The sequence below is a fragment of the Pogoniulus pusillus genome, chromosome 1 (assembly GCF_015220805.1).
Source record: "Pogoniulus pusillus isolate bPogPus1 chromosome 1, bPogPus1.pri, whole genome shotgun sequence".
Taxonomy (NCBI): Eukaryota; Metazoa; Chordata; class Aves; order Piciformes; family Lybiidae; genus Pogoniulus; species Pogoniulus pusillus.
In genome coordinates this window covers 18762289-18784445 of record NC_087264.1, presented here as the reverse complement: position 1 = coordinate 18784445, position 22157 = coordinate 18762289, and the positions used below count along the sequence as shown (strand labels likewise).

Genomic DNA, 22157 nt, shown 5'->3' with positions numbered 1-22157 from the left:
GCTTGTTATCTTTTCTCCCTTGCAGGCACTTTAGTGTGTGACACTTATCAGTCAGCTTGAAGTCCTCAAGTCTACCCAAAAATATCTCCTCTCCTGGTTGCTGCAGGAGGGCATTGAGAGTTGTATTACTGAAGCAGGCAGATAGGAACATTTCCTCTTGTCTTTCTCAGTTGCTCTTGTTACAAGTCTGTGACAGCATTTGGTGTGTGCTCTAAAAAACCTGTTGTGGGTGAATAGTCTCTTCCTCCTAAGGGTCTTGATGAAAAGTGAAACACATAGGGATAGAATCATAGAGTCATAGAATCACAGAGTCCAGCAGGTTGGAAGAGACCTCCAAGCTCATCCAGCCCAACCTAGCACCCAGCCCTAGCCAATCAACCAGACCATGGCACTAAGTGCCCCAGCCAGGCTTGGCTTCAACACCTCCAGGGACAGCAACTCCACCACCTCCCTGGGCAACCCATTCCAATGCCAATCACTCTCTCTGACAACAACTTCCTCCTAACATCCATCCTGAACCTGCCCTGGCACAGCTTGGGACTGTGTCCCCTTGTTCTGTTGCTGCTTGCCTGGCAGCAGAGCCCAACCCCACCTGGCTACAGCCTCCTTTCAGGGAGTTGCAGACAGCAATGAGGTCTGCCCTGAGCCTCCTCTTCTGCAGGCTGCACACCCCCAGCTCCCTCAGCCTCTCCTCACAGGGCTGTGCTCCAGGCCCCTCCCCAGCCTTGCTGCCCTTCTCTCAACACCTTCCAGCACCTCAACATCTCTCTGCAATTCAGGAGCCCAGAACTGGACACAGCACTCAAGGGGTGGCCTGAGCAGTGCTGAGCACAGGGGCAGAATAACCTCCCTTGTCCTGCTGGCCACACTGCTCCTGAGCCAGGCCAGGATGCCATTGGCTCTACTGCCCACCTGGGCACACTGCTGCCTCATCTTCAGCTACTCTCTACCACTACTCCCAGCTCCTTCTCTGCCTGGCTGCTCTCAGCCACTCTGTCCCCAGCCTGTAGTGCTGCTTGGGGTTGTTGTGGCCAAAGTATAGAACCCTGCACTTGGCCTTGTTCAGTCTCCTCCCCTTGGCCTCTGCCCACCCATGCAGCCTGTCCAGGTCCCTCTGCAGGGCTCTCCTACCCCCAATAGATCATGTTCCTGGAGATTATGACCCTGCACATGGCAATGGTGAGCCGCACCTTGAGTACTGGCTTCAGATTTGGGCTCCTCACTCCCAGAAGGGCACTGAGGTGCTGGAGTGTGTCTGGAGAATGGCCACAAAGCTGGTGAAGGATCTGGAGAACAGGTCTGGTGAGAAGTAGCTGAGGATCTGGAGTTGTCTAATGTGGAGACCAGGAGACTGAGGGGAGACCTCATTGCTCTCTGCAACTCCCTGATAGGAGGTTGGAGCCAGGTGAGGTTGGTCTCTTCTTCCTGCTATCAAGTGATAGAATGAGGGGAAGTGGCCTTGATTGCATAGGGCTGGGTGCTAGGTGGGACTGGTTGAGCTTGGAGGTCTCTTCCAACCTGATTCATTCTATGATTCTGTGATTCAAGTTGTGCCAGAGAAGGTTTAGATTGGATATTGGGGAAAAAAATTCTTCCCTGCCAAAGTGATAAGGCACTGGAACAGGCTGCCTAGGGAGGTGGTGGATTCACTGGCCCTAGAGAGAAACATGTAGGCAATCACACTTTGAAACATGGTTTAATTGCTGCAGCAGTGTTGGGTTGATGATTGGACTTGATCTTAGCAGTCCCTTCCAACCAAAACAGTTCTGTGATAGAATAGAATCAAGCAGGTTGGAAGAGACCTCCAAGATGCTCAGTCCAACCTGTCACCCAGCCCTATCCAGTCATGGCATTAAATGCCTCATCCAGGCTTTTCTTGATTCTGTGGAGAGAATGAGAATCAGAACCATGTGAACCTGAGGAGGATTTTTTTTCCCTGTGAGGGTGACAGAGCACTGGGACAGGCTGCCCAGTTGAGTTGTGAAGTCTTCCTCCCTGGAGATATTCAAGAACTGTCTGGATGTGTTCCAGTGTGATCTGCTTTGGGTGATCCTACTGTGGCAGGGCTGCTGGACCAGATGAGCTTTGGAGGTCCCTTCCAGCCCTTTACATTCTATGATTCTATGAAGTACTACCTGAAAGGGTTGTTAGAAAAGAGAGGGGGGAAAAAAAGGAAGCATCATTTTGAAGCTGCCTGGATCTGAAGATGGCTTTGTCACGTTCAAATGCATTCCTATTATGAAGAGTGACTTTACAGCAGAAAAAGGCTGTTTAGCAGCTGCTTTTTTCTCTCTCTCTGTTTAGACTCCACTCTTCTGAGTTTAATGACAGACACACATTTTTATGCCTCTGTTGCTCTTGAGGGAGATAAGGAATTCTGGGAAGGCTGGAATTGATGGCATTTGGTTTGCAACTGCTGTTTGTGTAGTAGCAGAACAGTAGCTCCTCAGATTCCCGTCCTCTTCCAACATCTCTGCATCCAGGCTGGAGGAAGGAATCACCTCTAAGTATTGGCTGGTGTGATTGGTACTGCTCTGGCTCAGGCTGCATGGCAGTAATAAATGTGGGTGAAACTGGCTTCTGGAAGGCTGTGCACAGAAGACCACCAGCCATGTAAGGCCCTTTGTTTGCAAAGCTGGCATAGAAAGAATTGCTCAGGATAAAGTGGGCTTTCACAGAATCAGTCGTAGCCTGCTAAGGTTGGGAAGGGCTGATCTCTGGAGATCATCCAGTCCAACCCACTGCTTCGTTTTGGGGGAGGTGTAGGCTGGATGTCAGGAGGAAGTTGTTGGCAGAGAGAGTGATTGGCATTGGAATGGGCTGCCCAGGGACGTGGTGGAGTGGCCATGCCTAGGGGTGTTGAAGCAAAGCCTGGATGAGGCACTTAGAGCCATGGTCTGGTTGATTGGCTAGGGCTGGGTGCTAGGTTGGGCTGGCTGAGCTTGGAGGTCTCTTCCAACCTGATTCATTCTGTGATTCTGTGATTCAAGTTGTGCCAGGGGAGGTTTAGATTGGATATTGGGGAAAAAAACCTTGCCTGCAGAAGTGGTGAGGCACTGGAACAGGCTGCCCAGGGAGGTGGTGGGGTCACTGACCCTGGAGAGAAATGTGTAGACAGTCACACTTTGAAACATGGTGTAATTGCCACAGTGGTGTTTGGTTGATGGTTGGACTTGATGCTCTTAGCAGTCCCTTCCAACCAAAACAGTTCTGTGATTCTGTGGAGAGAATGAGAATGAGAACCTGCTTGATTCTATGATGCTGTGATCTAGTTGTCACCCACAGCAGCTTGCTCAGCATCAGTGTCCATGTTGCTTTGGGATCTCTCCAGAGAAGGAGACACTACAACCTCTCTGGGCAGCCTGTTCCAGGAGTTCCAGCACTCTTACACCAATCAGGCTTCTTCTCCTGTTCAAATAGAACCTTCTGGGTTCCCATTTGTGCCCACTGCCCCTTATCCTGTCCCTGGGTGCCCATGAAGAGTCTGGCCCATCCTCTTGCCCCTCTTAAGTCCTTTAGCTCTTGCTGAGCACTGATCATATCCCTTTTCAGGCTACTCTTCTCCAGGCTCAACAGCCCCAGGTTTCTCAGCCTTTCCTCCTCCCAGAGATGCTCCAGGCCCATCAGCACCTTTGTCAACATTCACTGGACTCTTTCCAGCAGTTTCTTGTCTCTCTTGAAGTGGGGAGCCCAAAACTGGACACAATACTCCAGCTGTGCCCTCACTGCAACAGAGTAGAGGGAAAAGAGATCTTCCCTTGACCTGCTGGCCACAGACTCTTTGTTGCACTCCAGAAGACCTTTTGCTTTCTCAGCCAGAAGATAATGTTGGTGGCTCATGGTGAACTTGTCCACCAGCACTTCTAGGCCCTGCTCCATGGAGCTGCTTGCAAGAGGTCAGTCCCTTACCTGTACTGCTGCAGGGAGTATTCCTCCACAGGGATCCTCTGTATTCATGGCTTTGGTCACTGTGTGGGCAGCGCATTGACTGTAGATGTTAAGAGGTACTGGGTGCTGCTGTGCTCTAGAGCAGGTTCCTGGTTGGACCTTCAATTCAAGAGAGATGTTGAGGTGCTGGAAGGTGTCCAGAGAAGGGCAGCAAGGCTGGGGAGGGGCCTGGAGCACAGCCCTGTGAGGAGAGGCTGAGGGAGCTGGGGGTGTGCAGCCTGCAGAAGAGGAGGCTCAGGGCAGACCTCATTGCTGTCTGCAGCTCTCTGAAGGGAGGCTGTAGCCAGGTGGGGTTGGTCTCTTCTGCCAGGCACCCAGCAACAGAAGAAGGGGACACAGTCTCAAGTTGTGCCAGGGCAGGTCTAGGCTGGATGTTAGGAGGAAGTTGTTGTCAGAGAGAGTGATTGGCATTGGAATGGGCTGCCCAGGGAGGTGGTGGAGGCACTGTGCCTGGAGGTGTTTAAAAGGAGGCTGCATGAGGCACTTAGTGCCATGGTCTGGTTGATTGGCTAGGGCTGAGTGATAGGTTGCATAAGCTTGGAAGTCTCTTCCAACTTGGTTGATTCTATGATTCTATGGATTAGTTAATTAGAAGGTGTTAGGTGCTAGGTTGGACTTGATGATCTTGGAGGTCTCTTCCAACCTGGTTGATTCTATGGTTTAGTTAATCAGAAGGTGTTAGGTGCTAGGTTGGACTGGATGATCTCAGAGGTCTTTTCCAACCTGGTTAGTTCTGTGATTCTGTGAATTCTGTGTCTGCAAGGAGATTCCACCTCTCTAGATGTGTGCTGAAGCTCCAGCACCCCTGTGAAAGTGCCTGGGCACTGCTGACTTTTATTTCATCTTGGATTCAAGAAGTTTCACCTCAGTATCTTTGGCTGAGCAAATGGAGAATGGTTTCTAATCCACTTTATTATTGCCCTGACTTTGTTTTTTATGTTGAGAGTCAATCTGCTCTCAAGTTTGAGTCTCTCATATCTATTTTCAGATGCTGATTGCTTTTCCCTGATTTTTTCATTTGATACTTGCCTTCTTGAGCTTGTTTTTGTCCTTTTAATGAGTCCTGAGGCTTGTCTCTGTACTCTTGCCAGTTCTTTAGCATCCTGTAGATGAGATGGTTTAGTGGTGGACTTGGCAGTGCTGGTCTTATGGTTGGACTTAATGTTCTTAAGAGGCTTTTCCAACATAAACAGTTCTATGATCTTGCTGAGGTTATAACTATCACTACAGACTTTATTTCAAGGGCATTTGTCTCCACCTGAAGCTTACACAATGTGAAATTTCTAACCTGTCTGATTAGTTTATGCTTTATAGAACAAAATTATCTCTCACCTTTTTGATTCACTGGCAGCTCAGAGTAGTGGTGGGACTGGTGTGGAGCTCATGGCTAGATGTGGTACCACCTCAGCTTTTAGTTGGTGGACAATAAATAGTTACCCATCAGAAAAGTATAATTATGTGAGGCATGAGGGAGGAATAATGCCCTGCACTGCTGCAGGTCAGAGGTGACCTGCTGGAAGGCAGCTCCACAAAGAAGGACCTGAGGGAGTTGCTGGACAAGCTCTCCATCAGTCAGCAATGTACCCTCATGGCCAAGAAGTCCAACAGTCTCTCCTGAGGTGAGTGAAGAAGAAGACTGGCCAGTAAGTCAAGGGAAGTTCTCTTTCCAGTCTACTCTGCCCTAAGGAGGCCACACTTGGAGTCTTGGGTCCACTTCTGGGCTCCTCAGTCAAAGAGAGACAAGAAGCTACTGGAGACAGTCCAATGGGGGGTACAAAGATGCTGAGGGGCCTGGAGCATCTCTGTGAGCAGGAAAGGCTGAGACAGCTGTGTCCAGTTCTGGGTGCCCTCTACTTCTCCCTGCTCCTCTACTCTGCCCTGCTGAGGCCACATCTGGAGTACTGTGTCCAGTTCTGAGCTCCCTAGTTCAAGAGGGACATAGAAGTGCTTGAAAGAGCCCAGCACAGAGCCACAAAGATGATGAAGGGAATGGAACATCTCTGTTAGGAGGAGAGCCAGAGGGAGCTGGGTCTGTGCTGCTGGCAGAGGAGGAGACTGAGAGGTGACCTCATCAAGACTGGAGCCAGGCTCTGCTGGGTGATGCCCAGGGACAGCACAAGGGGCAATGGGTGGAAGCTGAGGCAGAGGAAGCTCCATGTGAACCTGAGGAAGATTTTTTTTCCCTGTGAGGGTGACAGAGCACTGGAAGAGGCTGCCCAGGGGGGTTGTGGAGTCTCCCTCTCTGGAGATATTCCAGAATCATCTGGATGCATTCAGTGTGATCCGCTCTAAATGATGCTGCTCTGGCAGAGGGGCTGGACCAGATGAGCTTCCAAGGTCCCTTGCAGCCCCTGACATTCTGTAATCTGGGGCTGTTTGGCCTGCAGGAGAGCAGCCTGAGAGGGGGTCTTATTAATTAGCTTAACCAGAGCTAAAGGGGAGGGGGGAGCAAGAGGGTGGGGCCAGTCTCTTGTCAGTGGTGCCCAGTGACAGGAAGAGAGGCCATGGGCACAAACTGGAAGCCAGGAAGTTCCATATGAACAGGAGAAACTCATTTGGTGTGAAGGGTGCTGGAGCTCCTGAAGCAGGCTGCCCAGTGAGGTTGTGGAGTCTCCTTCTCTGTGGAGCTTCCAAATCCACCTGGATATTGTGCTCCTGGGCAAACTGCTGTGGGTGCCCCTGCTTTAGAAAGGGAATTGGGTGAGATGGTCCCCAGAGGTCCCCTCCAGGCTGGGATTCTGCCAATGCTTTTGTAAGCCCTCCAGCTGTTGATGATTTTGAATTGACCTCAGTGGAAGCAAGGCTTTGTGAAACCCATTGAGCTTGTCCTTCCTTGTTGATGCTAGAGAAGGAATTTTCCTGCTGGGCACAATGAAAGAACATCCACCCTTCAGTGCAGCATTTATACCCAGCTGTATATTGATTATTTGGTATAGAAGTGCTGATTGTTTTCTTTGTGTAGCAGTGCAACAGCTGAGAAGTCAGAAGGAAAAAAATATTATTGTCAGATTAGGATAAATTGCTGCAATTAATCATTTCACAGGTTACACAAAAGCTGCAGAGCAGCCAGGAAGAAAGGGACCTGGGGGTACAGGAGGATAGTAGGCTGAAGATGAGGCAGCAGTGTGCCCAGGTGGGCAGGAGAGCCAATGGCATCCTGGGCTGGCTCAGGAGCAGTGTGGCCAGCAGGACAAGGGAGGTTCTTCTGTCCCTGTGCTCAGCACTGCTCAGGCCACCCCTTGAGTGCTGTGTCCAGTTCTGGGCTCCTGAATTGCAGAGAGATGTTGAGGTGCTGGAAGGTGTTTGGAGAAGGGCAGCAAAGCTGGTGAAAGGCCTGGAACACAAACCCTGTGAGGAGAGGCTGAGGGAGCTGGGGGTGTGCAGCCTGCAGAAGAGGAGGCTCAGGGCAGACCTCATTGCTGTCTGCAACTACCTGAAAGGAGGTTGTAGCCAGGTGGGGTTGGGCTCTTCTGCCAGGCAGCCAGCAACAGAACAAGGGGACACAGTCTCAAGTTGTGCCAGGGCAGGTCTAGGCTGGATGTTAGGAGGAAGTTCTTGCCAGAGAGTGATTGGCATTGGAATGGGCTGCCCAGGGAGGTGGTGGAGTCACTGTCCCTGGAGGTGTTGAAGCAAAGCCTGGCTGGGGCACTTAGTGCCATGGTCTGGTTGATTGGCTAGGGCTGGGTGCTAGGTTTGACTGGCTGAGCTTGGAGGTCTTTTCCAACCTGCTTGATTCTGTGATTCTCCCCCTCTACACTGCTCTTATGAGAACCTTCCTGCAGTACTTTGCCCAATTCTGGAACCTCTGTTACATAAAAAAAGATATGAAGGTGCTGGAAGGTGTCCAGAGAAAGGGCCATGAGGATGATCAGAGGCCTGGAGCTGCTCTGCTGTGAGGATGGGTGAGAGAGTTGAGGTTCTTCAGAGAAGAGAAGGCTCCAAGGCAAACCTTATTGTGGCCTTCCAATATCTGAAGGGAGCCTAGAAGAAAGCTGGGGAGGGACTTTTTAGGGTGTTGGGTAGTGATAGGACTGGGGGGAATGGAACCGAGCTACAAGAGGGGAGATTTATATTATATGTGAGGAAATTCTTTGCTGTGAGGGTGGTGAGATGCTGGAACAGGTTGCCCAGGGAGGTGGTGGAAGCCTCATCCCTGGATGTTCTTAAGGCCAGGCTGGATGTGACTCTGGGCAACCTGGTCTAGTGGAGGGTGTCCCTGCTCATGGCAGAGAGGCTGGAGCTAGATGATCCCTGGGATCCCTTCCAACCCTGACAATTCTATGATTCTGTGATATCAACCTGTCTTCAGACTTAGAGGTGGAGTTCCCACCTGCTGGGTTCTTTAGTGTCAGTATCACTGAGTCCCACAGTCCCACCATGGTGGGGCTTCAAAGGCACCTCTGGAGATTATTGCCTTAAATCTCCCTCCTAAAGCAGGGTTGCTCACAGCAGCAACCCTGCTTTAGGAGGTCCTGAATACCTTCTTTGCCTCAGTTTTCAACAGTAAGGAGGGAGGAGTTCAGGGCAAGTGGCCTCTTGAACTGGGGGATGGGGTCAGGGAGTGGTGTGTTCCCCTGGAAATTCATGAGGAATTAGTTCAGGACCTGCTGAGCCATCTGGACACCCACAAGTCCATGGGACCAGATGGGATCCATCCCAGGGTGCTGAGAGAGCTGGCAGCTGAGCTGGCCAAGCCACTCTCCATCATTTTCCAGCAGTCCTGGCTCACCGGAGAGGTCCCAGGAGACTGGAAAATGGCCAACGTGGTCCCCATCCACAAGAAGGGTTGGATGGAGGAACCTGGGAACTACAGACCCGTCAGCCTGACCTCAGTGCCAGGGAAACTGATGGAGCAGGTTCTCTTGGGGCCAATAACTGCGCACCTGAGGGATGGCAAAGGGCTCAGGTCCAGCCAGCATGGGTTTAGGAAGGGCAGATCCTGCCTTTATAACCTGATCTCCTTCTATGATCAGGTGACCTGCTTGGTGGCTGTGGGGAGGCCTGTGGATGTGGTCTATCTGGACTTCAGCAAGGCCTTTGACACTGTCCCCCACAGCAAACTGCTGGCTAAGCTGTCAGCCCATGGCTTGGATGGCAACACTCTGTGCTGGGTTAGGAACTGGCTGGAGGGCCGGACCCAGAGAGTGGTGGTGAATGGTGCCACATCCAGCTGGCGGCTGTCACTAGTGGTGTCCCTCAGGGATCTGTGCTGGGCCCCATCCTCTTTAACATCTTCATAGATGATCTGGATGAGGGCATCGAGTCAGTCATCAGCAAGTTTGCAGATGACACTAAGCTGGGGGCAGATGTGGCTGGGTTGGAGGGCAGAAGGGCTCTGCAGCGGGACCTTGACCACCTGGACAGATGGGATGGGGTTCAATAGCTCCAAGTGCAGGGTGCTGCACTTTGGCCACAACAACCCCATGCAGAGATACAGGCTGGGGTCGGAGTGGCTGGAGAGCAGCCAGACAGAGAGGGATCTGGGGGTACTGATTGATACCCGCCTGAACATGAGCCAGCAGTGTGCCCAGGTGGCCAAGAGAGCCAGTGGCATCCTGGCCTGCATCAGGAATGGTGTGGTCAGCAGGAGCAGGGAGGTCATTCTGCCCCTGTACTCTGCACTGGTCAGACCACACCTCGAGTACTGTGTTCAGTTCTGGGTCCCCCAGTTTAAAAGGGACGTTGAGATGCTTGAGTGTGTCCAGAGAAGGGCGATGAGGCTGGGGAGAGGCCTTGAGCACAGCCCTACGAGGAAAGGCTGAGGGAGCTGGGATTGTTTAGCCTGGAGAAGAGGAGGCTCAGGGGTGACCTTATTGCTGTCTACAACTACCTGAGGGGTGGTTGTGGCCAGGAGGAGGTTGCTCTCTTCTCTCAGGTGGCCAGCACCAGAACGAGAGGACACAGCCTCAGGCTGCACCAGGGGAGATTTAGGCTGGAGGTGAGGAGAAAGTTCTTCACTGAGAGAGTCATTGGACATTGGAATGGGCTGCCCAGGGAGGTGGTGGAGTCGCCGTCCCTGGAGCTGTTCATGGCAGGATTGGACGTGGCACTTGGTGCCATGGTCTGGCCTTGAGCTCTGTGGTAAAGGGTTGGACTTGATGATCTGTGAGGTCTCTTCCAACCCTGATAATACTGTGATACTGTGATACTGTGAGCTTGCTCAGGATTACAATGGGCAGTTGGGTTTGGAATCTCTCCAGGGAAGGAATCATAGAATCAACCAGATTAGAAGAGACCTCCAAGCTCATCCAGTCCAAGCTAGCACCCAGCCCTATCCAGTCAACCAGACCATGGCATTGAGTGCCTCATCCAGGCTTTTCTTGAGCACTTCCAGGGACAATGACTCCACCACCTTCCTGGGCAGCCTGCTCCAAGGGCAAATCACTCTCTCTGTAAGAGTGATACAAAAGGCAATTTGTGTATTTTATGGCTGTGATTCACTCTTTGTAGCACTAATGTTTTCAAGTGAAACTTTCTCCACAGCCTCTCTGGGCAGCCTGCCCCAGGGCCCCCAGACACCCTCACATCAAGCAAATTTCTCCTCCTTTTCAGGTGGAACCTTCTGGGTTTGTGTTTGTGCCCGTTGCCCTGTGTCCTGTCAGTGAGTGAGGCTGAAAAGAGCCCAACCTGTCCTCAAGACCCCCATCAGCAGTGATCAGATCCCCTCTCAGGCTGCTCTTCTGCAGGCTCAACAGCCCCAGGTGTCTCATCCTTTCCTCCTCACAGAGATGCTCCAGGCCCCTTAGCATCTATTTAGCCCTACCCTAGACTCTCCCCAGTGATTCCCTGTGCCTCTTGAACTGGGGAGTCCAGAGCTGGCCCCAGTGCTCCAGCTGTGGCCTCACTGGAGCAGAGCATTTGAAATACATATATCTGCTAAAATCTTATTCTACAGCAGTCAGATGCTGAATGTGTTCCCTAATTATCCAGCAGCACATGGAGATGGATGATTTCAAAAGCCTTGGAGCCAACAGTTTAGAATAGAAGAGCAGACAGCTTGAGGCTGGTAAATATAGCAGTGCCAATCGTGGCTCTCTCACATGCAGACCCAACGTTAGAGAGGTGGAGTTTGGCATCTTTGCTTCATCCCAGAGCAGCAGAACCGTGTGAGGGTTCTGCAGGTCACTTGGCAAGAGGGCAGAGCTGGTCAGACACATGGATTTAACGAGACAGAAAAGAGATGGAAATGGTTTTGATGTATTGTTTGTTGAAATTCCAGCCTCTGAAGCCTACACCTCCTCTGGTTTCAAGGGGAGAAGAAACTACTTAGGCTACAGCTGCTCATGAATTTTTCATTTTGGAGCCTTTTGTAGATGATTCTTCCTGTCCAGGAGAAGTTCCTGATGAAAGGAGGATTGACCTCTGTTAGCCATCTGTTCTTCTGCAAGTCACTGAGACTTGGACCCCAGTCCTAGGTCATAGAATCATAGAATCAGTCAGGGTTGGAAGGGACCACAAGGAGCAGCCAGTTCCAACCCCCCTGCCATGCCCAGGGACACCCTACCCTAGAGCAGGCTGCACACAGCCTCAGCCAGCCTGGCCTGAAACACCTCCAGCCATGGGGCCTCAACCACCTCCCTGGGAAACCCATTCCAGCCTCTCACCACTCTCATGCTCAACAACTTCCTCCTCACCTCCACTCTGAATCTCCTCACCTCCAGCTTTGCTCCATTCTCCCCAGTTCTGTCACTCCCTGACAGCCTAAAAAGTCCCTCCCCAGCTTTCTTGTAGGCCTCCTTCAGATCCTGGAATGCCACAAGAAGGTCACCTGGGAGCCTCCTCTTCTGCAGCCTGCACAGCCCCAACTCTTTCAGTCTGTGCTCACAGCAGAGCTGCTGCAGCCCTCTGAGCATCTTCGAATGGAATGGTGTAACTCCTGTGTCTCTGCACTCTGGGGGAATAACCTTCAGCCAGCCAAGGCTGAAATTGTGCCAGGGAAAGTTTAGGTTGGGTATCAGGAAAAAGATTATACACTGCAAGAGAGGTCAGGTATTGGAACAGGATACCCAAGGAGGTGGTGCAGTCACCATTCCTGGGGGTGTTCAAGAAATGTAAAGACATGCAGCAATACACAGGCTGGAAACAGTGACTGAGAACAGCCAGGTAGAGAGGGACCTGGGGGTACTGCCAGACAATAAATGAACATGAGGCAGCAGTGTGCCCAGGTGGGCAGCAGAGCCAATGGCATTCTGGCCTGTATCAGGAGCAGTGTGGCCAGCAGGACAAGGGAGGTTCTTGTGCCCCTGTGCTCAGCACTGCTCAGGCCACACCTCGATTGCTGTATCCAGTTCTGGGCTCCTCAATTCAAGAGAGATGTTGAGGTGCTGGAAGGTGTTGAGAGAAGGGCAGCAAGGCTGGGGAGGGGCCTGGAGCACAGCCCTGTGAGGAGAGGCTGAGGGAGCTGGGGGTGTGCAGCCTGCAGAAGAGGAGGCTCAGGGCAGAGCTCATTGCTGTCTACAACTCCCTGAAGGGAGGCTGTAGCCAGGTGGGGTTGGGCTCTTCTGCCAGGCAAGCAGCAACAGAAGAAGGGGACACAGCCTCAAGTTGTGCCAGGGCAGGTCTAGTCTGGATGTTGTTAGGAAGTTGTTGTCAGAGAGAGTGATTGGCATTGGAATGGGCTGCCCAGGGAGGTGGTGGAGTCACTGTCCCTGGAGGTGTTGAAGCCAAGCCTGGCTGGGGCACTTAGTGCCATGGTCTGGTTGACTGGCATGGGCTGGGTGCTAGGTTGGGCTGGCTGAGCTTGGAGGTCTCTTCCAACCTGATAGATTCTATGATAAGTTCCTAACCTACAACCAGTGTTAGATTACAAATGTGAAATAATAAGTTCTCTGCAGATGTTCTGACCAGCGGAGATGAGTTCTCATCCTCCTCAGTTTTCTGAAGACCTCTCTGCTCTCTTCCTTTTTACTGACTTTAAGTAACAGTGTTTTTTGGTCCTTGCTCAGATCAGGTGGACCAAAACAGCAGGAAGTGCCTCTGACAGATTTCAAGACTCCAGTGTCTTCAATGAAACCTTGAGGATATCCAACATCCAGCGGCACCAGGGGGGACGCTACTACTGCAAGGCTGAGAACGGTTTGGGCTCCCCAGCCATCAAGTCCATACGAGTGGATGTCTACTGTAAGTAAACCACTGGAGAAATTCTTACCCTCTGCCTTAGTTCATCGTTTGCTAATTGATTTTTTTCAGTGTTTATAGACTCTAAGTGTTTTGTAGGCCTTCTTTGGCTCTGTGGTTTATGATGATTCCTTTTTTTTTTCGCTTGTGTAGTGGTTTAGAATCACAGAATCAGGCAGGTTTGGAAGGGAGCACAAGGAGCAGCCAGTTCCAACCCCCCTGACATGCCCAGGGACACCCTACCCTAGAGCAGGCTGCATACAGCCTCAGCCAGCCTGGCCTGAAACACCTCCAGCCATGGGGCCTCAACCACCTCCCTGGGCAACCCATTCCAGCCTCTCACCACTCTCATGCTCAACAACTTCCTCCTCACCTCCAGCCTCAATCTCCCCACCTCCAGCTTTGCTCCATTCCCCCTAGCCCTCTCACTTCCTGACAGCCTAAAAAGTCCCTTCCCAGCTTTTCTGGAGGCCCCTTCAGATCCTGGAAGGCCACAAGAAGGTCACCTGGGAGCTTCCTCTTCTGCAGCCTGCACAGCCCCAACTCTTTCAGTCTGTGCTCACAGCAGAGCTGCTGTAGCCCTCTGAGCATCCTCTTGGCCCTTCTCTGGACACACTCCAGCACTTCCACGTCTCTCTTGTCCCAGGGGCTCCAGAACTGGATGCAGTACTCCAGGTGGGGTCTCAGCAGAGCAGTGCAGAGGGGGAGAATCACCTCCCTCTCCCTGCTGGCCACACTTTTCTTCTCCTGCTGCAGCCCAGGCTCTGCTTGGCTTAGCTTGGAGGTCTCTTCCAACCTGCTTGATTCTATGGTTCTATGTTTGTGGTCTCCTGCAACCCAGACCATTCTATGTATCTGATCCGCAGAGGAAGATTTGAGGAGGAGTGGTTTGAAATGCTGGTACTGCTTAAATTCCATTCAGATTCCTTTTGCAAGGTCTTTGTCCTTGTATCATATTTTGTTTTACTATTAATATGTGCTCTTGGATTTGCTGCCTGGGATTTATTAGGGGGTTAATTTGGGGTTTTACATCATTTGTTCATGTTAAGATACCCAAATAGGGCTGATGTCCTTCTGGGACATGACAAACTGCAGGTTCCAACTGTGATTACTCTTTGTCTGCAGACTGCATATTTCACTGGGTGTTTCATCTGTTAATGAACAAATATTTGCAGGCAGAGAGTAGTGCTGTGCTGTGCCTAGGTGCCAGCAGAGATTGGATCTAGCTGTGAGGAAGACTGGGGGGGGGGGGGGGGGGGGGGAAGAGAATTCCTTACCCAATAATTTAGGTAACTGTCAAAACTAACATGTGGACACCAGATGATAATCCCACCAGGTGCATTGGAAATAGATGATCTTTCAGGTCCCTTCTATCCTAAACCAGTCTGTGATAGAATCAAACAGGTTGGAAGAGACCTCCAAGCTCATTCAGCCCAACCTAGCACCCAGCCCATGCCAGTCAAACAGACCATGGCACTAAGTGCCCCAGCCAGGCTTTGCTTCAACACCTCCAGAGATGGGGACTCCACCACCTCCCTGGGCAGCCCATTCCAATGCCAATCACTCTCTCTGACAACAACTTCCTCCTAACATCCAGCCTGAACCTGCCCTGGCACAGCTTGAGGCTGTGTCCCCTTATTCTGTTGCTGGGTGCCTGGCAGAAGAGACCAACCCCACCTGGCTACAGCCTCCCTTCAGGGAGTTGTAGGCAGCAATGAGGTCTGCCCTGAGCCTCCTCTTCTGCAGGCTGCACACCCCCAGCTCCCTCAGCCTCTCCTCACAGGGCTGTGCTCCAGGCCCCTCCCCAGCCTTGCTGCCCTTCTCTGGACACCTTCCAGCACCTCAACATCTCTCTTGAATTGAGAGGCCCACAACTGGAAATTTCATCTGAAAACCAAAAGAACAGACCAGATTTTGGAACAAGAGCTGCACTGAAGTTTCTGTCATGTGGATTTCTCAGTTACCAGTGGTTTTCTTTATGAGGCAAAGCAGTGTTTAAAACTGGCCAAATCATATGAAGGTTCTGTTGACATGGTTGATGCCTCTGTCTGTATATACTTTTCTTTCAAGGCATGTCAAGGTAAATCTTGTTCTGGCTGTAAACATCTTGGCTTGATAGTCCCACTTTGAGAGCTAACCTTTAATATGAGAACAGGAAAGCACTGGGTTTAATTATTTATTGATATCTTTAGTATTGCAAAGTCTCTTTCTTTAAGGAAATAAGGAAAATGCTTATAAGTCTTAAAAATCATATAGGAAAATATCAAGGCTCAGGCCAGCAGGGAAGTGGCACGGTTGACATCAATCTCTCTGCCCACCCAAAGGGAAGAGAAAGGGAAGAAGGTAGAGGGACTGATGAGGTGGGAAAGAAACTCAATTAGATGAGATGAAGAGTCCCATGGAATGGACAGACAGAGGTGCTGGGAGTGGGCACTAAACATGTCCCAGACTGGACTCAGGAGAACATGGGAGCTAGATTCAGGAGCTGGATTCTGGAACTGGGTTTAGGAACACAGAGATTGGGATGGAAAGCAGAAGGGACAGAGCCAGGCTCCCCAGGAAAGAAGAGGCTTGACTCTGCGATTCCCTTAGCTTGCTCCTGAAGATGCCATCCATGGGATGAAATCCCTTGTTGGGTGGTGGAGGGTCAGCTTTTCTGTCCACTCCTCCCCACAGGTGCCAGCTCTGCCTTCCTGCCCCCCAAGGTGTGGCCCAAGCTGTGACTGTGCTCTTGGTGTGCAGAGGAGCAAGTCTCAGGCAGAGCCTTTCTGCAGCCCAGCCCTTGGCAGGAGCTCTCCCCAACAGACTCTCTTTCTGCTAGAAGCAGCTCCTGGTTGCTCTATCTGCTAGAAACAGCTCCTGGCTGTGCAACCCCGCCCTGAACTTCAGAAAGTGCCTCCCTGAGCAGAAAGAGAGCTGAGAATTCACAGTCCTGCCCAGCATCAATTCTTGCCTAGCTCAGACAAGGGTAAAAAAATCCACTTGCCAGCATCTTGACTTGGAAAGATAAAGAGATAAAATGATATTAAAGCTGTGGTCCACGTTAGCTTTGGATCCAGAGCACTTCCAAAGAGATGATTTAAGTCTTCAGCCTCTAATTTAACATTTGAAGAGGCCTTGTATGCACATAGCTGGAAAATGAATGCTTGAACAAAATCCATAGAACCCCTTTGTTTCCTCATTCATCTCCATTATTGACTTGCTGGCTGCTTGGGCCATTTTAATATCAACATTTGGATGGGAAATCTCACTCTCCAGTAATTTCCTGGGTTTCATTTTCCAGTTAGCTCTGGCATTCAGCAGCTCTTGGAGCCACATTTGCAGCCACTGTGAGAATTCATTATACAGATAAAAGTGGCAAATGAGACAGAGTGTTGGGATGTGGGAGAGGAGGGGAGAGGAAGGGAGAGGAGAACAGAGGGAGGGGAGAGGAGGGGAGGGGAGGGGAGAGGAGAGGAGAGGAGAGGAGAGGAGAGGAGAGGAGAGGAGAGGAGAGGAGAGGAGAGGAGAGGAGAGGAGAGGAGAGGAGAGGAGAGGAGAGGAGAGGAGAGGAGAGGAGAGGAGAGGAGAGGAGAGGAGAGGAGAGGAGAGGAGAGGAGAGGAGAGGAGAGGAGAGGAGAGGAGAGGAGAGGAGAGGAGAGGAGAGGAGAGGAGAGGAGAGGAGAGGAGAGGAGAGGAGAGGAGAGGAGAGGAGAGGAGAGGAGAGGAGAGGAGAGGAGAGGAGAGGGAGAGGAGAGGGAGAGGGAGAGGAGAGGGAGAGGAGAGGGAGAGGAGAGGGAGAGGAAGGGGAGAGGGAGAGGAAGGGGAGAGGGAGAGGAAGGGGAGAGGAGAGGAGGTGGATCCATTATCTTTATAGACCTTCTGCAGTCTGGGAAGTGCTTTCAGTTGTCTTTTTGCAAGGAGGCTCCATCAGGATTTGCCAGATGGATCTGCAGTGTTAGGTGGGTCTTAGAGGATCTTGAAAGGTCTCTTCCAACAAAAAAAAAACCCTTCCTGTGATTCAGTGATCCAAACAGTGCTAGGATTGTGTGAAATCTTGAAATATCTGGGGTCCAGAGGAGGCCACAAAGATTATGAGAGGGCTGGAGAACATCTCCTGTGATGGCTGGACTACTGCGTGCAGTTCTGGAGCCCTCAGTACAAGAAGGGCATGGAACTGTTTGAGACAGTCTAGAAAATACCACCAAGATGCTCAGAAGGATGCAGCAGCTTTGCTATAAGCACAGGTTGAGAGGGTTGGGGCTCTGCAGTCTGGCTTCCAGGAGACATTGGAGTGGCCTTCCAGGATCTGAAGTGGGCTACAAGAGGGCTGGAGAGGGAGTATTGACAAGGACTTGTAATGCCAGGATGAGGAGGAATGGTTCTGAAGTGGCAGATGGGGAGACTGAAAGTGGCTGTTAGGAAGAAGTTGTTTGCAGTGAGGGTGGTGAGACACTGGCACAGGTTGCCCAGGGAGGTTGTGGAGCACAGAAGCACAGAAGCACAGAAGGTGATCTTCTGCAGGCTCAAAAGCCTCAAATAATTGAATGTAAAAAATGGTAAATTATAAAAAAAAGGTAGATCATTGTTGCAAAAGACATAAAATCAACCAGGCTGGAAGAGACCTCTAAACTCATCCAGCCCAACCTAGCACTGAGCCCATGCCAGTCAACCAGACCATGGCACTAAGTGCCCCAGCCAGGCTTTGCTTCAACACCTCCAGGGATGGTGACTCCACCACCTCCCTGGGCAGCCCATTCCAATGCCAATCACTCTCTCTGACAACAACTTCCTCCTTGTGTCATCTACAGAGTCTCTTGGATAGAGCAAAGAGACCAATCCTGCTCCTGGGCAAGCAAAGAGCTTCCCTTCAGGTGCATCACAACTTCTTCATTTTCATTCTAGAGCAGGAATCTTGTGAAGAGCAGCTGAGGGAAGTGGACTTCAGTCTGGAGAGAAAGGAGGCTAAGGAGAGTCCTTCTGGCTCTCTTCAACTCTCTTTTGGGGGCTGATCTCTTCTCCCATGGAGCAAACAATAAAGGCAAGAGGAAATGAACTGAAGTTATCCCAGGGGGGGTTTAGGCTGGACAGGAGGAATAATTTCTTCCCTGAAGGGGTTGTAGGAAATGAACTCAAGTTGCCCCAGGGCAGGTTTAGGCTGGGCAGGAGGAACAATTTCTTCCCTGAAGGGGTTGTAGGAAGTGAACTGAAGTTGCCCCAGGGCAGGTTTAGGCTGGACAGGAGGAACAATTTCTTCCCTGAAGGGGTTGTAGGAAGTGAACTGAAGTTGCCCCAGGGCAGGTTTAGGCTGGACAGGAGGAACAATTTCTTCCCTGAAGGGGTTGTAGGAAGTGAACTGAAGTTGCCCCAGGGCAGGTTTAGGCTGGACAGGAGGAACAATTTCTTCTCTGTAAGGGCTGTCAAGGCCTGTTGCAGGCTGCCTGAGGCAGTGATGGAGTCCCCATTCCTGTAGGAGTTGCAAACCTGTGCATATGTGGTGCTGAGGAGCAAGGTTTAGTGGTCTTGCAGTGCTGTGTTTATGGCTGAGTTTGATGACCTCATAGCTTGCTTTCAAGTGAACCAATTCTGACATTCTGTGATTCTCTTCTGATTTGTTTTACAAAGGTCTCCTCTTTGCTTTCTGGAGGGGTGCAACTGCTAAGAATCTCTTCTGTGGAAGACAACTTTCTGTTCTTACTTCATGTCTCAAGAGCAGATTTTTTTTCCCTCTCACAGCTTTGGTTGAAGATCCTCTTCTCTTACATCTAATTAAAACCAACACACTGGGTCCCCATGGCAATATATTCTCAGGAGGGAGGTTTCCAGTCTTGCTGAGCCACTAGGAGAAGAAACTGCTTCTTATCCATCCAACCTGAATTCATCCTAGACTTGAACTTCTTTTCTTCTTTCTCTGGAAGTATCTCTTTAAAGTACATCTCATCTTTCCTCTTTGAAGCAGGAGCTTTTGTACTTGACTCCTAGGAAGGTTTTTGTTTGACCTATGGAGGACACTTTCTCATTTTCTAAGGCAGCAAAACTTCTGGTAGAAATTAAGTGGTTTTATTTAAAGAAGCAGACCTCCTACAAGAAATCTTTTCTGCTTCTTCCTGAAGGAGAATTTGCAGGAATTTGTAATAATAAAAAAAAATAAATAACTAAAAATTGCTTCAAGAAAAAGATATTTCTGTAGTCCACTTACATCAGGGATTGCTTCATTTCAAGGCACACCTGGAGTACTGGGCCCAGTTCTGGTCTCCCCCATTCAAGAGAGATAGGGAACTACTGGAGAGAGTCCAATGGAGGCTACAAAGATGCTGAGGAGCCTGGAGCATCTCTGTGAAGTGAAAAGGCTGAGGGCCCTGGAGCTGTTGAGCCTGGTGAAGAGCAGCCCCAGAGGGGATCTGAGCAATGCTCTGGAGAGAGTCCAAAGCCACCTGGACATTGTGATGCCGGGCGAGCTACTGTGCGTGTCCCTGCTTTAGCAGAGGTGTTAGACTAGAAGATTCCCTCTGAGGCTGCTCTTCTCCAGGCTCAACAGCTCCAAGTCTCTCAGCCTTTCACAGAATCACAGAGTGTCAGGGGCTGGAAAGAACCTGGGAAGCTCATCCAGTCCAGCCTCCCTGCCAGAGCAGGATCTCCTAGAGCAGATCACACAGGAACACGTGCAGGCAGGTTTGGAATCTGTCCAGAGATGGAGACTCCACACTCCCTCTGGGCAGCCTCTTCCAGTGCTCTGTCACCCTCACACTCAAAAAATTCCTCCTTATGTTTCCATGGAACTTCCTCTGCCTCAGCTTCCACCCAGTGCCCCTTGTGCTGTCCCTGGGCATCACCCAGCAGAGCCTGGCTCCAGCCTCCTGCCACTCCTCATATATCACATCTTGATAACCACTGCTGAGATCACCTCTCAGTCTTCTCCTCTGCCAGCAGCACAGCCCCAGCTCCCTCAGGCTCTCCTCCTAACAGTGCTGTTCCATTCCCTTCAGCATCTTGGTGGCTCTGTGTTGGACTCTCTCAAGCACTTCTGTGTCCCTCTTGAACTGGAGGGTCCAGAACCGGACACAGTACTCCAGATGTGGCCTCAGCAGGGCAAAGGAGAGGGGCAGGAGAACCTTTCTGAACCTACTAACCACAGCCCTTCTAATCCACCCCAGAATGGCTTTGTCCCTCCTGGCCAGGAGAGCACACTGCTGGCTCATGGTCAACCTCCCATCCGCTAGGACCCCCAGATCCCTTTCCCTTTTGCTGCCTTCCAACAGCTCAATCCCCATCCTATACTGATCCCTGGGGTGATTCTTTCCTCTTCACAGAGATGCTCCAGGACCCTCAACATCTTCCATCCTGGTTGAATCTCTGATCTTAGCCCTGCCCTAGACCCTCTCCAGTAGTTCCCTGATTCTCTTGAGCTGGACAACCCAGAACTGGATACAATACTCCAGATGTTGCAGAGTAGAGGAGGAGGAGAACATTCCTCACCCTTCTGGTCACACTCTTTTTGGCCACAAGAGCATGGTGCTGGCTCGTGGTGACCTCCTTAGCTAGCAGCACTTGCAGAACTCATTGAAAAGGGTTTTTTAAAGCAGGTGAAATTGATAAAGGAAATTAAACTTTCAGGTCTTGTCAGAAATGGGACCCAGAGATGTGCCCACAGAACCAGTAACGTGGGCTGGCTTATGCAGGGCAATGCATCTGATGTTGAAGCTGCGATGTTGGGATCAGGAAAGGGAATTGGCTGGAACTTCCAGCTTCTCCTCATATGTCCTTCACTGTTTCTCCCTCCCCAGTTCACCACAGCCCTAAGAAGCTGGAATTAAACTTGCTGGGATGAGGGGAGAGGTGATGTTTCTATCAGAGTGCTATTTTTATCTGGATGAGATAATTGTCTGCTCTTCTGGAATGATAAGAGGGCTGCTCCTCCATTCCTGCTGTTAGATGGCCAAGTGGGAAGGGATGAGTGTGAGAGAGTTTATATGGGAAAACAGTCAAAATTTGGCTTCTACTCTACTTTTACTAAGTCCATTAATGCTTAGTCAGGGAGGGGCTATTGGGTGTGGACATTGAACACCAGTGATAAAAATGACTTTATGATGAGTCTTGAGGTACCTCCTTAGATCATTCATAGAACCATAGAATGGGTTAGGTTGGAAGGGACCTCAAAGCTCAGCCAGTTCAAGCTCCCCTGTGCCACAGGCAAGGACACCTCCCATTATAACAGGTTGCTCAGGGCCTCATCCAACCTGGCCTTGAACACCTCCAGGGAGGTTGTGGAGCACAGAAGCACAAAATGTGATCTTTGATCACCCTCTGTGCTTCTGTGCTCCACAACCTCTCTGGGCAACCTGTGCCAGTGTCTCACTACATCACTGCAAAGAACTCATCCAACCTGGTTTGAACTCCTCCAGGGTGCTCTATCCAGTCAACCAGAACATGGCACTAAGTGCCCCAGCCAGGCTTTGCTTCAACACCTCCAGGGATGGTGACTCCACCACCTCCCTGGGCAGCCCATTCCAATGCCAATCACTCTCTCTGACAACAACTTCCTCCTAACATCCAGACTAGACCTGCCCTGGCACAACTTCAGACTGTGTCCCCTTCTTCTGTTGCTGGATGCCTGGCAGAGGAGCCCAACCCCACCTGGCTACAATCTCCCTTCAGGTAGCTGCAGACAGCAATGAGGTCTGCCCTGAGCCTCCTCTTCTGCAGGCTGCACACCCCCAGCTCCCTCAGCCTCTCCTCACAGGGCTGTGCTCCAGGCCCCTCCCCAGCCTTGTTGCCCTTCTCTGGACACCTTCCAGCACCTCAACATCTCTCTTCAATTGAGTGGCCCAGAGTCATACAATAGATTGGGGTTTAAGAGAACTTTAAAGGTCATCTTGATTTTGTCACATGTTATCATTCTTGTAGATTCTGTTGGTCCTTTGACCACAATTAAGATGCAGTTCAGGGCTTGCAAATGTAGTACAACATCTTCATTATTGCCTCTGCTGCCTGTTTGACATGTGCTTGCCTGGCACTGGCTGCACCAAATTGTGTTCTTACAGCAGTGACATTTTTAATTCCCATCTCTGGTATCTTCCCAAAGTCAGTGATGCATTATTTGATCTTCTGACAGG

At 50.8% G+C, this 22157-nt stretch overlaps 1 protein-coding gene across 2 annotated transcripts in view; it reads left to right on the top strand.

Annotated features, from left to right (window-relative positions):
* The window catches only part of MDGA2 (MAM domain containing glycosylphosphatidylinositol anchor 2), a 453583-nt gene that overhangs the window by 195084 nt on the left and 236342 nt on the right, over nucleotides 1-22157 (top strand). For both annotated transcript variants that reach the window (XM_064142804.1, XM_064142812.1), the window contains exon 3: nucleotides 12894-13068. In XM_064142804.1, the coding sequence (XP_063998874.1) occupies nucleotides 12894-13068 (175 nt within the window). The remainder of the gene's footprint in view (nucleotides 1-12893; nucleotides 13069-22157) is intronic.